The following is a 17124-nucleotide window of genomic DNA, read 5'->3' as shown; positions in this document are numbered from 1 at the left end:
AGATATTCTGACTTTGCGAATTTCCCCAAAATAATATAGAGATAAATCAGACAGCTTAACATAGCTGACTGTATACATACTTTGAGACTTATTATAATGAACCCTTTATGTCTACAATCCACAAAATTGGTAATATTTTACTGAGAAACAGATTAGTTCAAAAGGAGAATGTTATAAATAAAAAGAAGAATGTAACATAGATCAATATTAAGCCAGACAAGAAAAGCAAGCTACACTGAGTTATTTGACTTAGCCCTGTGTATTCTCAAGGAAGTACTTGATTTATTAGTTAATGGCCAAAAAGTAAGGCATTAAGCTTCTTACTTATCTAACATATTAGGATTCCCTTAATTTACATATACAATTTTGAAAACCTATCTTCTGCATACAGAAGACCTACAACTGCTAACAGAGTACTTTTTGCTGATCTACAAGGCTTTATGTATAATTTAACCATATTCATGTAAATTACTATGAAATGTGTTTTCTTTCAGACAGGAACTTTCCAATGGTTTTCCAGTCATTTGAATATTAGTTATAGTAATTCCTTCTATACGCATAATTACCATCTTTTGTCTTTCAGAGGAAACAATTTTGTGGATATCAGTATGATAATCCATCCGTTCTGTAATTCTGACCATGCTTAGGCTCAGAAACTAAGAAAAGATATACAGAACATTTTGAACTGAACTGTCTTGACACAACAGACTTTCACACATGAAACAACCGTTTTGAGCTTGAAACACTTCCAAATTACTCAGATTAGGTACTTCTCATTCAAGAGAAGGTGCTTCATAGCCGAAACATGTTTCAAATGAGGAACAGTTCAATTTGAAATGTTTTGCACAGTTCTGCTATGCAGAATTGAGTCTGATTAATACTTGGATGACCAGAGAACATTAGGACTATAGATATGACTGGAAAGTCAACATGTCCCAAAAGACAACGGCAATCCACCTCAATACTTATGTACTAACACTGCATGCCTGTGTCCACACGGTCACCAAGACTTCAAGCTTGATTTAAAATTATCTTTCTTTTAACCCCAAAAAGAACTACAAAACTAAAAAATAGTAGCCACTCTAAATAGATGCAGTAGTATTCCACAAGCATTCAATTCAAAACAACAGGAAGATTATAGTGTTGCCCATCTCTTGGCCTTCAAGGAGTCTTTAAATCTTCCCACAGTATTTCCAAACTGATTTATCAAGTTCCATATGAAAAAGTCGCCGGATAACAGATTCAACAATGCCATGGCTTGGAGCTACTTTATAGTAGCAAGTGAGTTCAAATCAATCTCTAGAACAGTGGTTCTCAACCTTTTTAATGCCGCGACCCCAACCGGTCGTAAGTCGAGGACTAAACTGGTCGTAAGTTGAGGACTAAACCGGTCGTAAGTCGAGGACTAAACCGGTCGTAGGTCGAGGACTACCCAACCGGTTGTAAGTCGAGGACTTTCCCTGCCTGGGAGCGCCACGCATGCGTGGTTCCGCCACCTGCGCCAGCCGAGGAGTAGCTGGCAAGCGGCAGAGACGGAGCAGGCTGACCACCAGCTGGCCCAGCCCAAGGGAGGTAAGGCACCCGCCAAAAAAGGGGGGAAAAATGGCGGACAAAAAAAAATGGCGGACAGCCTTGCTTGGCGACCCCCGTGAAATGGTCGATCGCCCCCAAATGGGGTCCCGACCCACAGGTTGAGAACCACTGCTCTAGAACATCTTTAAGAACAGACAGGTAGACCAATTAATGAGAAGCATCAATCGTGGAAGCTGGAAATTATAGGTTTCATGTGAATGCATACTGTTCTGTTTTTTTCAATACAGAGTTCCACATGAGGAATTAATGGCTCAAAACAGACCCAGTTCACAACGATAAAAGGTGAAATCTCAGACTTTTAAACTTTGTGGGATCACCCAGAGTCAATTTCCAATATTTTCTTTTCATTAGATCTGAAGATTAATAAACGGGGCAAAGCCCACTACATCCTGTAAGAGAACTAGGGCACGTTGAAATGGAGGTTCAACATCCAACTCCACTCCACGGCTACGCAAGATGCTCAGGCTGGATTCTGCAACATTATGACAGTGCTTCACCTTCAAGGCACGCAGCTTAGGGCAGTATTCTGCCAAGGTCCTATAAAAGAGAACATACAAAACATCAAGAATACAGTCATCTACCTGGAACTTTTCTATTTGGAAATGAATAGTGCAGTGTCTATATGCAGCAATTCCTGGCATTTTCTATTATAGCTGGAATGAGGATGCAACCTTTTACACTCCCTGCAATTTTGGGAGCAAAACGGCCAATTTTGGGTTGCACAATTAGGCCCCGTCCCACTAATGTGGGGTGCAGGAACCCTCGAAGCAAAGTGCTCCCATTTTCCCATTTCCAACCCATCAAAAAAATCATAAAAACCTTCAAACCTTCCAAAAATGCACATACCTATCCCCTTTTCTTGGAAGGGTCAGAACTGCTTCATAGGTTTCGGTACCATCAAAAAAGCAGCATAATTCAAACAAGTTGGAATTCTTAGATTTGACTGAATTTGCAAAACGTGTAATTACAAAATTCAGAACATCGATTGGGGCCTTATAAACTGTTACTAAAACAGAATTCAGAAATCTGAGATCCTCCAATTAAATGGATATAGAACTTCAATGGACAATTCATGTGCAGCAAAGAAAATATAAATGGAACACAAATATTACATTTATCGTGAATATTACACTCTTGAGAGCAATGAGGTCAAATCATTTGCCTGTACTGCACTTAGTAGCAATGTTATGCCGGTAAAGCTGAACAATTTTCAAAGATTATTTATTACAGAAGGAACATTTAAAGTTTGGTTTCCCTTTCCTGATAGCTTTTTATCTGCTTAAGTGTTGCCAAGTCTTATATCCTACAAAGTATATGGAGTTGCACTATATGCAATAGCTACCAGGATACTTTATGCCTTTTTACTGGAAATCATACATAATCCATTCTTTAGAAGGCCAGACTACTTCATGGGAATATGCCTCAAGTGTCAAAAATAATTTCATAATAGCTTGTTAGATAATGGGACACATATAAAAGTGGTTTAAGTCTGTTCCACAGTTTAAACCAGTGGTTCTCAACCTTTTTAATGCCGCGACCCCCAACCGATCATAAGTCGAGGACTAAACTGGTCATAAGTCGATGACTAAACTGGTCGTAAGTCGAGGACTTTCCCTGACCGGGAGCACCGCGCATGCGTGGTTCCGCCCCCTGCGCCGGCTGAGGTGTAGCTGGCAAGCGGCAGAGACGGAGCAGGCCGACCACCAGCTGGCCCAGCCCAAGGGAGGTAAGGCACCCGCTGGAAAAGGGGGGAAAATGGCGGACAGCCTTGCTTGGCGACCCCCGTGAAATGGTCGATCGACCCCAAATGGGGTCACGACCCATAGGTTGAGAACCGCTGGTTTAAACCATTAACATTACTCTTAAAATAACTGAACACCACATGCCAGTTTTTGGTGTTCTAATACCAAAAATTGGCACCAGAACCAAATTCTGGCCACAGAGTCAGGAGAAGTTCTGTCACTGCAAAATATTCAGAGACTGCTTCCTTTTTTTTTGTTGTGCCCAAGTTTTTTATTAATTTTCCAATATTACATTTACATATTTGAAAAGTAGCGTGGCGGTTGAGCATCGTAATTCCATTACATCTGAATATCATCAGTACAAATCTCAAAGTATTACAACAACTAAGTCCCTCTCTTTCCCCCATAAGATCTACTGTCATATTCAGATCAATACAGTTCTTATTCTATCAATCAAACAAAAAATACCTTTCTAGTATTCATCAATAATCTTCAGTCTATGCATATCTTAATTAATTTGACATTCCATCTTTTAGACAATAACCTAATAAGTTTTCCTTAACTTTAATTTTGCATTGATATTTAAATTTAACGTTTAATCTTTATCATTTCCAGATTTTAAATGATCCCAATTTCTCAGTCTCCTATCTCACATTTAGGGCTAATAATTTTTTTTTCCTTTTCCTTTTTCCACTTCCTTCCTTTCCAGAAAAAGAGAAAATAAATAAATAAATACACCATCAGCATTTATACCACAAGCCAATATACAAATTTAATTATTGGTATTTACACTTCTAAGTTTTATTTAACCTGTGACAGAGACTGCTTCCTTATAGTGGCCATCTATCACAGGTCGGCCTAAAACTAAAAAGATCAAGTCTCCATTTTCATTCAGCCAGGATACCATAACAATCTACCGACCCAACTGTTGAGAGGACAAATCTTGTCTGCCATCCTGAGGCCCCATGAAGAAAAGTTGAGACATAAATGTACTGCAAACAAAAGAACAATATTTTTACTCTACACCGGCACAAATTACCTAATGGAGTTGTTCTTAACTCGTAGGCAGCCCGTGAGGTCCAAGTGCTCCAGATCAGAACAGGCTTTGGCAATTTCTTCGATGGCCATATCGCCAACATTTGCATTAACAGCCAGCGAAAGCGACTTTAAGTTGTGGCATCTCTGAGCAAGGTAGCAAATGGCTTCATCTTTCAGTTGTCGGCAGGCTGTGAGGTCTAGAGATTCAAGCTCTTTGCAGTGATCGGCGAGGCTCCGCAAGGAGAGTCCATCCACCCATTCGCAATGGGCCAAGGAAAGCTGACGTAAATTGGGGCAGCCCAAAGAGATGGCCACCAAAGCATGGCGGCTCAGCTGCAGGCAGCCATTCAGCTCAATCTGTTGCAACTGATGGTTTTGACCAATTACAGGAAGCAGTTCCTTGTCGGATAGCCAGTCAGAACAGTTTTGCAAGGCTAGTTGCTGCAGCACTTTATTGTCTCTTAATAGGATACAGAATGCAGCTTTGGGGATAGGAGATCCAACCTGTTTGTAGGCAAGAAAACACACCATTATATCCTACACTATATGTGCCTTTTGCATTCCTTGTGTAACGATATAAGAAAAAAAAGGGATCAATCAAAAAACCATCTCAGCATCACAAAACTAGGTCAAAGATACTGTTAAATAAAGACTATTTCAGAAAAATAGAACAAACCAAAAAAAATGAAACGAGTGTTATCCAGACTTTATCAATGATAAATTGAGTCATAAAAGACTTGGGATAGAAACAATATGGAAACAAAAACCGGCGTTTGCAACCACTCTATTTGACAGGATGGCATTAAAAGTGACTAAGAAGCTACAGTAGACAAACCACATGCAGCCATTTAATAAATCGTTAAATGAAAGCACATGGAAGAGAAATTTCCATTAACTTTCATGAAAATAAACTCGTATTTCAAAATGGTAGGCTGACCACTCAGTTTAAAGTTCAACGCTTCCAATTACAATGGGATTATTTTTGGCTTGCCACTCTGCTTTCTGTTGTTATTCTTTTTTTTTATTATGATTAATTTATAATATAAAATACAAAAATACAAAAGAAAATAGGAAAGATAGGGGTGGGAAAAGGGAAGGAGAAATTGTAGGAAAGAGGGGGTAAAAAAAAAAGAGGTTGACTTCCAGCTTCCTTTGGTGCAGTAGAATGAGATAATAACATCAAACCTCAACTTTTTAATTTTACATAATAGTATAAACTAGCCATCTAGTCGGTAAAACCTAAAATCAAAGTTTCATTTTTTTTCCACCTCAAGAATCAGAATGAGAATAGAGCTGGAAGGGACCTTGGAGGTCTTCTAATCTAGCCCCCTGCTCAAGCAGGAGATTCTATACCATTTCAGACAAGTGATTGTCCAGTCTCTTTTAAAAACCTGTAGTGATGAAGCACTCACAACGTCTGAAGATAAACTGTTTTACTGGTTAATTGTTCTCACTGTTAGGAAGTTTCTCCTTAACTCCAGGTTGCTTCTCTCCTTGATTAGTTTCCATCCATTGTGTCTTGTCTTGCCTTCTGGTGTTTTGGAAAATAAACTGACCCCCTCCTCTTTATGGCGCTGTCTCAAATACTGGAATAGTGCTATCATGTCACCCCAGTCCTTCTTCTCTTTAGACTAGCGGCTAGCCAAACTCAAATCCTGCAACCGTCCTTCAGGTATTTTAGTCTCCAGGCCTTTAATCATTTTAGTTTCTCTTCATTGTACTTTTCCAAAGTCTCAACATCTTTTTTGAAATGTGGTGACCAAAACTGGATGCAGTATTCCAGTCTTGACCTTACTAAGGCTTTATAACGTGGTACTAATACTTCATTATATATACATATATACACATACATACATATATACACATATACACATACACACACAAACATATATAAATGTTAAAAATAACTTGAGGAACTAGAGATGTCTAATCTCTATTCAGGTTAAGATATTATTTATTCTCTTATTTTCAAGCTACGTTTCAACTAAAAAAAATCAACAGAAACAAAGACCATCTGATTTATTTTTCTTATCAAAGTCACTTCACTTGCACCGGTGTTTTTATTTTTCTAATAAAATCACCACTAAATCTTAAAAAGGCTCAGCAACCAGAGATGTTAATTCAGCAAGTAAATCCTATCTCATTTTGTTTTAGTTATGTCTGACATCAATCTGAAAATCCCCTAGAGGAAATCTGAGAGTTCATTATAATTTGACCTCTAACCTCATGCGCTCTTAATATAGAGAGATCAGAGCAAAAGGACTTATGATATTTCTAATACCTGACTAGAATCAAAACAACGCAGGTTGGTAAGGTAAAGCTGGATTAGATTCTGGAAACACTTGCTGACTCTTTGCAGGCTCAAGAGCTGTCTCAGAGGAAGGTGTGGAAGAACACGAGGGAATAAGATGTCTTCCCAAGGCAAATCCAAGAAATGTTTCCTGGAATAAAAAAAAAAAAAAAAAAAAAAAAGCAAAAGCAAGCAAGCAAGTTGTTTATACCCAAGAAATCAGGGGTAGGCAACCTCGGCTCTTTTATGACTCGTGGACTTCAACTCCCAGAATTCCTGAGTCAGCTATGCTGACTCAGGAATTCTGGGAGTTGAAGTCCACGAGTCATAAAAGAGCCCGGGTTGCCTACCCCTGCCCGAGATAGAGTGGAGGTTTACTGACATGTTTTCAAAACGTCAGTAAAGCCTTTTGATCTTTTAAGCACCGAAAATTAAGCCATTAAAAAGCATGCAGTCCGCTCTCGGAGCTGCTGTTACGCTCATTCTTTCCCTTTTGCACAGGCATTAAAATCCAAGGAATGCTCTGCAGGGCAGAAGGTAAAAAATGAATGCCCCCAAGCCCAGCCTCAAATCGATTTTTTCTCCGGCGGCGCAGGAGAGGCGAGCAAGCAAAACCACAAACCCTCGCTGCAGGGACTCCAATGGAACCCGTATTCGGGGACCGACGGCGGAACAAGGAAGAACCTGGAAGCCGCCGTTGGTGCAGAGCCCCAGTCCCGCTTAGCGCCAAACAAGCGGCGGGAGCCGACAAAACGTCACCGCCGCCGCCCTCAGCCAACCTCCAGCTGCCCAGCCCAGCCCTCCCGATTGTTCATTCGCGAACCTCGGCGATGCCGAAATGGCAGCCATTTTCCGCCACCACCGCCGCCGCCGCCGCCGCACTTTCCGCGGAAATTACGTCGGTCAGAGGGCGGAAACGGGAACGAGCAGAAGATAGTAGAGATATGGTGTGGGAGCTGTGGAAGAGAGATAAGACACTCGTAGCAAAGTGTGGAACCAGTTGGGGTTTAGGCCAGGGGTAGGCAACCTGGGCTCTTTTGTGACTCGTGGACTTCAACTCCCAGAATTCCTGAGCCAGCATGGCTCCGCTTGGAAACCTCTCCCTTTCCCCTCAGCATGGCTGGCTCAGGAATTCTGGGAGTTGAAGTCCACGAGTCATAAAAGAGCCAGGGTTGCCTACCCTTGGCCTAGGCCTGTATTTCTCAACCTTGGCCACTCGGAGATGGGTGGACTTCAACTCCCCGAATTCCTGAGCCAGCATGGCTCCGCTTGGAAACCTCTCCCTTTCCCCTCAGCATGGCTGGCTCAGGAATTCTGGGAGTTGAAGTCCACGCCTCATAAAAGAGCCAAGGTTGCCTACCTCTGGCCTAAGCCTAGGCCGCTCTATGGCTCGTGGACTTCAACTCCCAGAATTCCTGAGCCAGCATGGCTCCGCTTGGAAACCTCTCCCTTTCCCCTCAGCATGGCTGGCTCAGGAATTCTAGGAGTTGAAGTCCACGAGTCATAAAAGAGCCAAGGTTGCCTACCCCTGGTTTTAGGAAAACGACCTGTGGAATTGCCTGTAACTCAGAACTCAGATTGAGCTTCGAAATACGACGCCCGGCTGGGAATCAAGAAAATGATTTCGCTGCACTCCGGTTAGAAGTGCGGGCAGCGGCTAGTGTCGTGGCCTGGAGAGTAGAAGGACAGGCTTATAGTCGCCAAAAATAGTAGAGGAAGGAGTATTATGAATGTTTGCCACCCTAAGTTAAAGGTGGGATTATAATCCAATAAATAAATAAATGTCATGAAGCTTTATTTTTACATATGGCATTTACAGTGAGATTCTTATATGCTCAAAAGTGGAAAGATTTGATGTTAACCACAATGGAAGAAGATGATGAAACTTGCAGAGATGGCTAAAATTAACTTCTTTATCAGAAAAAAGATTATGAAATTAACATATTGGACCAAAGACTGTGGAATGAAGCCAAAACCCGAATAAAATGGAGCCTTGGAAACAAGTTCTTCTGGTTGCTACCTGGAATCCGCTTGAAACCACCACCAAATATTAAACTTGTATGCTAGCACAGAACACGCTATATAATCGTGGATCACTATGTAGGCAGAATGTGGGTTCAAAACTCAGACCCTTCTGATTTTGCGGGTTTGTTACATGACAGCAAACGAAACCGTCAAATTACAAAATGTGTTTCTATATGTGCAACGTGCCATGCAACTGTCACAGTAACAGACTCGAGAACTATGGTCTCACTTGAGTTTGTTTAAATTAGCTCTCTTAATGCTCTTCTAAACTGCATAGCAGTAGTCATTTTATCCCAGTGGTGCTTTTTCAAAAGCCAAGTGGACTTTCTTTTTCTTGAAGACATTTCGCTTCTCGTTCAAGAAGCATCCTCAGTTCTGACTAAATGCTGGGTAACGGAAGGATTTATATTCCTTGTAGTCATCTGGTTGTTAGTACTTTGAGGCTGGAGGCCATTAGTTCTCTGAGAGCCATCGAGCCCCCTTGGGGGTTTATCTGTGCCCTCAGTGTCACCTGAATCAGAGTGCAAATGGGTGTGGAATCTTTTTGGAACTGCTAAAAGGACTGTGTTGTAGACAGGAGATTGTTGTTGTTAGTTGCGAAGTCATGTCCGACCCATCGTGACCCCATGGACAACGCTCCTCCAGGCCTTCCTGTCCTCTACCATCTTCTGGAGTCCATTTAAGCTCACGCCTCCTGCTTCAGTGACTCCATCCAGCCACCTCATTCTCTGTTGTCCCCTTCTTCTATTGCCCTCAATCTTTCCCAGCATTAGGCTCTTCTCCAGTGAGTCCTTCCTTCTCATTAGGTGGCCAAAGTACTTGAGTTTCAAAGACAGGAGATACTTGGTGTCATATCCTTCCCGCTCTGTTGAAAGAAGGCTGTTCAGTTTTAACAGATGGCCTCTTTTACCTCTCTTTCAAACCAGTGGTCCTCTCTGTCCAGAATATGGACTTTGCAGTCTTCAAAAGAGTGACCGTTGTCTTTCAAATGCAGATGGACTGCTGAATCTTGTCATGATGGGTTTGTTCTATGTTGTGCCATGCATTTGTGAAGTGGTTGTTTTGTTTCTCCAATGTACAGATCTGCACATGTCTCACTGCATTGTACTGCATAAATTACATTGCTCAGTTTGTGTCTGGGTGTTTTATCCTTGGGGTGGACAAGCTTCTGCCTTAGTGTATTCTTGGGTTTAAAGTGTGTATGTATGTTGTGTTGGCTGAAAATCCTCATGAGCTTTTCAGATATTCCTGAAACATATGGAATGAAAACATTGTTTCCAGTTCGTACTGGCCCTTTTTCTGGATTTGATGAAGGTCCAGTTAGGATAGCCACAAATTTCCTGATAGTGAAACCATTCATCAGTAGAACGACTTGCCTGCAGAAGTTGTGGGTGTTGCATCAATGAAAGTTTTTAAGAAGAGATTGGACAGAATAGTATAGAGTCTCCTGCTTGAGCGGGGTTTGGACTAGAAGACCTCCAAAGTCCCTTCCAACTTTGTTATTCTGTTGTTCTGTTAAAGTATATTTCACTGCTTCACTTGCAAACAGTTAAGCTACTAAATAATCTTTCTGACATACAATTACTTAAAAAAAATTATCGTGATTGACAAAGTGCTAGCAGCTACTTCTTGTGTCACTCCAGGAGACAGTGGAGGACAGGAGAGCCTGGGGTGCTACAGTCCATGGGATCACAAAGAGTCAGATATGGTTTAGCAACTGAACAAAAACTTGCTATGATCTCATTAAAGTCACTCCTTCAACTCAGAACATCAAAAAAGATATATATGTTGCTATCCCCAGAATGTATCCAGTAACTGCTCTTCCACAAATTCAACTAAATTCAACTAATAAGCCTGAGTTGAGTGCAGAGGCTCTCCGAAATTCAAAGGGACCGTGTGCATTTTTATTACAATTTGTCATTGGTAGCCAGTGATGCAGATTCAGTTCCTATGTCCTTAGCCCTCGCATCTCCCATTGAATTCAATCTAGAAGCGATGAATTGCACAGATGAATGTGCTATTTACTCCTCTGTGCCTCATCTTATTATAATGCTGCTGATTTTGTCCTCAGACACATACTAATTGTGAGAGGGATCTAGTTGTCCTAGTGGACCACCATTTACCTATGATCCAGCAGTATGCTGTAGCAGTCAAAAAACCCCAATGCATCAACAGAGGGATAGCAGCTGATGTTCAAATGGATAATTTGGCTGATCTCATGACAAAGCCATTGAGTATACAGAAACACAAGGATTATTGTGAAATAACTTGATTTAAATGCTGCCCAGCGATACATTGGAGGGGTGTTTAGTTGTTTAAATTTAATAGCTGTAGTAGTGGTTATGCAATAAACCAGAACACACAGTTGTGTTTGATTGATACCATAGAATCCAGTCATGAAGGACTCAGGCAGAGGCTTCTTAAAGAGACCGTACTTTAATTCGATCGAATGAAGTCCTGGGTGGGAACACAATTTGAACACTGGCAGCAGTTGTATTCAGAAGTGCCACACCTTAAAAAGTTAATGGCATCATTTTATAAACTTTGTTAGCCAATCAGACAATAGAGTTATTTACCATATAAGGAAGACATCAATCATTCTTGTACACTCCGTTATTCCTTCCTCAGCACATCCGTGTATGTGTTTTCTCATGCTTGCATAAAATTTGTCCCTGATGCAAATGTTGATTACAGAAGCAAGATAACAACAGTACACATATTTGAGATCTTGGAGTCTTAGTGGAAAATCAATTAAATATGAGCCAACAGTGGCAGCAGCAGCTGAAAAAGCTAATGCAATCCTAAGTTGCATTAACAGAGGGATTCAGTCAAGATCACTTGAGTCTCCACACTATAAAAAAAGATGTTGAGACTCTAGAAAAAGTGCAGAGAAGAGCAACAAAGATGAATAGGGGACTGGAGGCTAAAACATATGAAGAATGGCTTCAGGAACTGGGCATGGCTAGTCCAGTGAAGAGAAGGACCAAGGGACGCATGATAGCAGTGTTCCAATATTTGAGGGGCTGTCACAGAGAGGAGGGGGTCAACCTATTTTCCAAAGCACCTGAAGGCCAGATAAGGAATAATGGATGGAAACTGATCAAGGAGAGATTCAACCTAGAAATAAGGAGAAATCTTCTGACAGTGAGAACAATCAACCAATGGAACAGTTTGCCTCCAGATGTTGTGGGAGTTTCATCACTGGAAGCTTTCAAGAAGAGACTGGACTGCCATCTGTCAGAAATGGTGTGGGGTCTCCTGCTTGGGTGGAGGGTTGGACTAGATGACCTACAAGGTCCCTTCCAACTCTGTTATTCAAATTCCCAGCTGTAAATCACGTGACCACGGGGATGCTGCAACAATCATAAGTCTGAAAAATGATCCTAAGTCACTTTTTTCAGTGCCGTTGTAACTTCGGTCACTAAGTGAATTGTTGTAAGTTGAGGACTATCTGTATAAGATAATAGAATTTTTCCCCAGGTTTATAGTACAGTAAACATTTCCAAAGATTTAAATGTTTAAAAAATGACAAATATGCAAATGTGCAAGTGATTCTTCGGCCATCTGCTATGGTAGAAAAGGCGTAATTTTTTGTGTTCTTGCAATAATATGCAATCACATTCCAAAACAATATGAAAAGAGTAGAGAGAAATCATATTTTTTTTAATGCTGGGGAAATGTTGTCTAAGGCAGAAGGAGGGAGGGAGGGAGGGACAGAGGGAGAGAGAGAAAAGATAGTGCTGTTTGCCTCTAAATGCACATTAGAAAGAAGTGGAGCTGTTCTTTCAGCACCACGTTAAAATCCCAAGCTGGTTTCTTTGCTCTGCCTTATTTATATACAGCATGTAAGTATTTAAGTTGTTCTCTTCTTCAATTAATCTGCCATTTATGCAAGTCAGTAAGAGCAGAATCTACTTTTCCCTCTCACTAGTTGGCTGCTAAAAACCCGTCTGTTTATTTTAAAGGTAAACATACTCCTTTTTATCAATCTAAACCAGAAAGCAACTACATTAATCTCTAGTAGTAATTCACACAGATGTGTATTCTTACATCAGAAATAAAGAGCATCCATCAAGATATTGACAATGCACATAAGAACATCAGCTCCTTTATCCAACATATACCAGATTTGCTCATTCCTTGCATTAAAAAAAATAAACCACTTCAGGCAATGATACTCCTGGTGTGCTTCTATCACACCACTTTTGCTTCTCTATTTATGAATGCACTTTTGCAATCTTTAGAAATCTCAGGCCACAATAATATTTGCAGTTTGGCCTGTGAGTACAATTTGAATTTTGAGAATGTATCAACAGAATAACAGTTGGAAGGGGCTCGGAGACCTCCGATCCAATCTCGTGCTTAAGCAAGAGGGCCTATATCATTCTGGACAAATGGCTGTCCAATCTCTACTTAAAAAAACCCCTGGTGATGCAGGACCCATAACTCCTGGAGGAAAGCCATCCCACTGATTAATTGTTCTCACTGCCAGGTAATTAGTTAGTTAGTTAGTTAGTTAGTTAGTTAGTTAGTTAGTTCTAGGTTGGATCTCTCGTTGTTAAGTTTTCATCTGTTACTTCTTGTCATGCTTTCAAATGACCAACAAGTGGATTGGTTCATACTTAAAGGGTTGTCCATTAGAACTCTTAGATCCTTCTCGCAGTTACTGCTGTTGATCCATGTACCACTTATTCTATACCTGTGCATTTGGTTTTTCTTGCCCAAGTGTAAAACCTTACAGTAGTGGCCAAAATTGTGGAAACCTTTTGGGAAAAGTGTACAGTAGAAATGCCACCTTTGGTTAAGTTTCCACCCATTTTTCTTCTAATTTCTTTATAACTGTAGCCTTGTTCACTTAATAATACTATTTGACATCACTGCCTGTGCAACCAGTCAACTCTTTGCACCATTACTTTAATTTTATTACATTTTACAAGCTCACTAAATGAAAGAACACAAAAAAACCCAACCAACTTGATAGCGATCACGTAACACACTGACAAATGTCTTCCTCTCAGCTTCAATACATGACATCAATAACTGAATCCTACTGTGATCTGATTGGCTCATTGCCAAAACAAGATGACACCTGATTGGCTCTCTAAACACTCATGCTCATTGGCTACAATCAGATGAAGGAAAGCTACCTGATATCAACCTAAGCAAATTGTACTTCCTTTTTCTGGTGATTTGGCTATAACTTTTCATAGAATACAGTACAGATAATTGAACAAACTATGTTGCATTACATTCTTGATTAAATTACCTTTCCATTGATATATAATTTTATGGTACTACTCCAAAAGAAAAAGTGGTGTTATTAGCCATCAAACCTCAAAAATACACTTTTCCCAAAAGGTTTCTGGCCCTTTTATGACTTGTGGACTTCAACTCCCAGAATTCCTCAGCCAGCGTGCCTGGCTGAGGAATTCTGGGAGTTGAAGTCCACAAGTCATAAAAGGGCCAAGTTTCAAGACCCCTGACCTAGATATACCAATGATGTCCATTATGGATTTTGGGCAATAGTCTGGAAGGGTTTGCCATGGCCTTCTTAGGAGAATCTGTAGAAGGTGGGCACTTCCGGATCCAGTCTACAGCCTTAATGTCTCCCATTCAAGCACTAAATACTGTATGACCGACCCTGAGTTTACTGGAGATCAGCCAGGTGCGACAAGGCCAGAATTAAATAGTTTAAAACGGGATTAAGACTGGGAAAGCCCACTTGTGGGATCCGTAGATGAGGTGAAAGCTGCCAGGACAAGCACCACCCAGCAGGTGAGTTTACTGGGGCTTCTCCTGTAACGCGAAACAGGATTTTTATAGTATAAATCAGTGGTCTTCAAACTTGCCCCTTTTATGACTTGTGGACTTCAACTCCCAGAATTCCTCAGCCAGGCTGCCTTGTGGACTTCAACTCCCAGAATTCCTCAGCCAGGCAAGCTGGCTGAGGAATTCTGGGAGTTGAAGTCCACAAGTCATAAAAGGGCCAAGTTTGAAGACCCCCTGGTGTACATTATAAGACACGAAAGTCGTATTCAATAAGCTGCGTATAAACGGACGCGGCGATCCCTAGTCCACGCGGGGCCGGAGCGCCAATCCTACGGCCAGACCTGCCGGCCGCTTCACGCATCACCTCGCACTTGGGAGGACGAAACGCCCGAGGCCCCGACAGGAGCGCTCGCAGACCTGGCCGGGGAGACGCCCGCCGCGTCATCTGGCCGCGAGCCTCCGAGGGCCCCGGAGCCGGTAGATCCCAGTCCTGCCCCGCCGCGCGGCGCCCCTTTGGCCTGCGGAAGACAGCTATGCGACGTAGGCCCGGGTGCCACCGTCCTCCCTTCGTCGCCTCGGGGAATCTCCAGCCGCTGGGGGCGATCCGGCGGCGAACGCTGGTGGAGAAGAGGGCTGCCGCAATCTGAGCGGCGGCGTTACCGGCTCTGCTCCGTTGGGCGGGGCGGGGCGGAGCAGCAGCTCCTGGCTGGGCTCAGGAAGGAAGGAGGCAGCCTAGTTGCGGCGTCCCCGGGTGAGTAAAGCCAGCTCGAGCCTGGCAAAAGGCAGTGACAAAGGCGGGGGCTTCTCCGTCGAGGTGGGGGGGTCCAGATTCAGGAGCCAAGAGGGCGGTTCCCAGCGGAGAAAGGCTATAGTGTTAAGCCATCTGCCCGGCCGGACTTTCCCTGCTTGCGGGTTGGGTGGGTGGGGGGAGAGACAGACAGAGGAGGCTCCTCCGAAATGGGTTGCCAGGCAGCTGGGCTCGGAAGGTTTCCTGTGAATGCGACACCGGGCCGCGGGGAGGTGAGAACTCGCCTTTCCGCCTTTCCTTTGTTGGAAGATGCCGGAAAAACGTGACAAGAACATGCTTTTACCGTAAGGAATGCAAGTACATTGAATGCCACGCTTTCCAAAACCAAGATAGCCCATTTGGCAAATGCCGCCCAAGACAAACAGCAAACTAATTTGCTGATCAGCAAAGATTAGTGTGTATTCTGAGGAGAGGAGAGAGCTAAGCCCTCTTAAGTTGGACTATAAGAACACCAAAGGAACACAGTTGCTGATTCTCCTTGTGACGTGAAGTGCTGGTGCACCTTCATAGGGAGTCCAGAAGAAAGATAGGCATTTCCACTGTTCATCCTTTACTCTGTGTAGTGGATGGAACTCTGTAATTATCACGAATTTCCATGTTTAGGAGTGCTTGAAGGCAGAATTGAAGAGACCGTTGTAAAGGCCAGTCTTGCTGACTATTTAATTGCTATACAGGCTCCTAATGAGCTCAGATATTATCTACAATAATGAATGACGTCGTTCTTCCCTTCCTAACCTAAAATTGACAAAAATCAGTTCACAGAAGCAGCATAAGCTTCCCTTCCTGCTTTTACTCAAACTTTTTTTTACTGTATTTGATCTTCCAAGAAATTGTTCCTTGCTGATCCAGATGGATGTCACATCTATTAAGAGCTGATCCATTGTGAGGATTATCTGATTCTATTCTTAATAGGCAGGAGGGGGAGGGTAAGAACTGAAAATATAGTTTTCACTGTACTAAGAGTGAAACTAGAATGCTAGGCAACAACGCAGGAAAAAAGTCTTATGTTTACAGAAAGCTCGGGGAATTATATTCTGTCTTTTTCTTGGTTTGCTCTAGTCCATGAAATAATGACATTTTATTTTATCATGACAGTATCAGTACACTGCGTGTTGGTGAGATTGGTGAGCAATTGGTGAGATATGGTATGTTAGTTTGCAAGGGAATCTCTAGATTAGATAAGTTAGCTTGCCCAGAATAAGGTGAGCATGCCTGGCTATTGGTTGCACTTGTGGCACACTGCCTAAGTGTGATTGCTTTGTGTCCTTAACATTAGCAAGAAATGTTGCATGCCGCATGGGCGCAATTGAAGATGGTCACCTGGTGTACCCTGGAATACTGCAACCAATTTTGGTCACCATACTACAAAAAAGATGTTGAGACCTTGGAAAAAGTTCAGAGAAGAGCAACTAAAATGATCAAAGGCCTGAAGACTAAAACATATGAAGAACGGCTGCAGGACTTGGGTTTGGCTAGTCTAAAGAAAAGAAGAAATAGGGGTAACATGATAGCAGTATTCCAGTATTTGAGGGGCTGCCACAAAGAAGAGGGCATCAAACTATTCTCCAAAGCACTAGAGGCAGGACAAGAAACATTAGTTGGAAACTGACGAAAGAGAGAAGCAACCTGGAATTAAGGAGAAACATCCTAACAATGAGGACAATTAACCAGTGGAACAGCTTGCCTTCAGAAATCGTGGGCGCTCCATCACTGGAGGTTTTTAAGAAGAGACTAGACAGTCACTTGTCTGAAATGGTATAGGTTCTCCTGCTCGAGCAAGGGGCTGGACTAGAAGATCTCCAAGATCCCTTCCAGCTATATTCTATTCTAACCTGGCTTGGGAACGGAATGTGAAGCAC

The 17124-nt window shown here is 42.2% G+C and overlaps 1 protein-coding gene across 1 annotated transcript; it reads right to left on the bottom strand.

Annotated features, from left to right (window-relative positions):
* Positions 1–1932: 1932 nt before the first annotated feature.
* On the bottom strand, positions 1933–7512 carry FBXL15 (F-box and leucine rich repeat protein 15). Its single transcript, XM_015824100.1, has 4 exons — positions 7487–7512; positions 6655–6814; positions 4375–4877; positions 1933–2130 (listed from the first exon to the last, which is right to left on the bottom strand). The coding sequence occupies exons 1-4, from the start codon at positions 7510–7512 to the stop codon at positions 1941–1943; spliced, it is 879 nt and encodes a 292-aa protein (XP_015679586.1). The 3' UTR covers positions 1933–1940.
* Between the last annotated feature and the right edge of the window lie 9612 nt (positions 7513–17124).

Source organism: Protobothrops mucrosquamatus, unplaced genomic scaffold, assembly GCF_001527695.2.
Source record: "Protobothrops mucrosquamatus isolate PMUCROS unplaced genomic scaffold, P.Mucros_1.0 scaffold2116, whole genome shotgun sequence".
NCBI classification, from domain to species: Eukaryota; Metazoa; Chordata; class Lepidosauria; order Squamata; family Viperidae; genus Protobothrops; species Protobothrops mucrosquamatus.
Note: the sequence above shows the minus strand (reverse complement) of the source record. Positions and strands in the feature narration are given on the sequence as shown.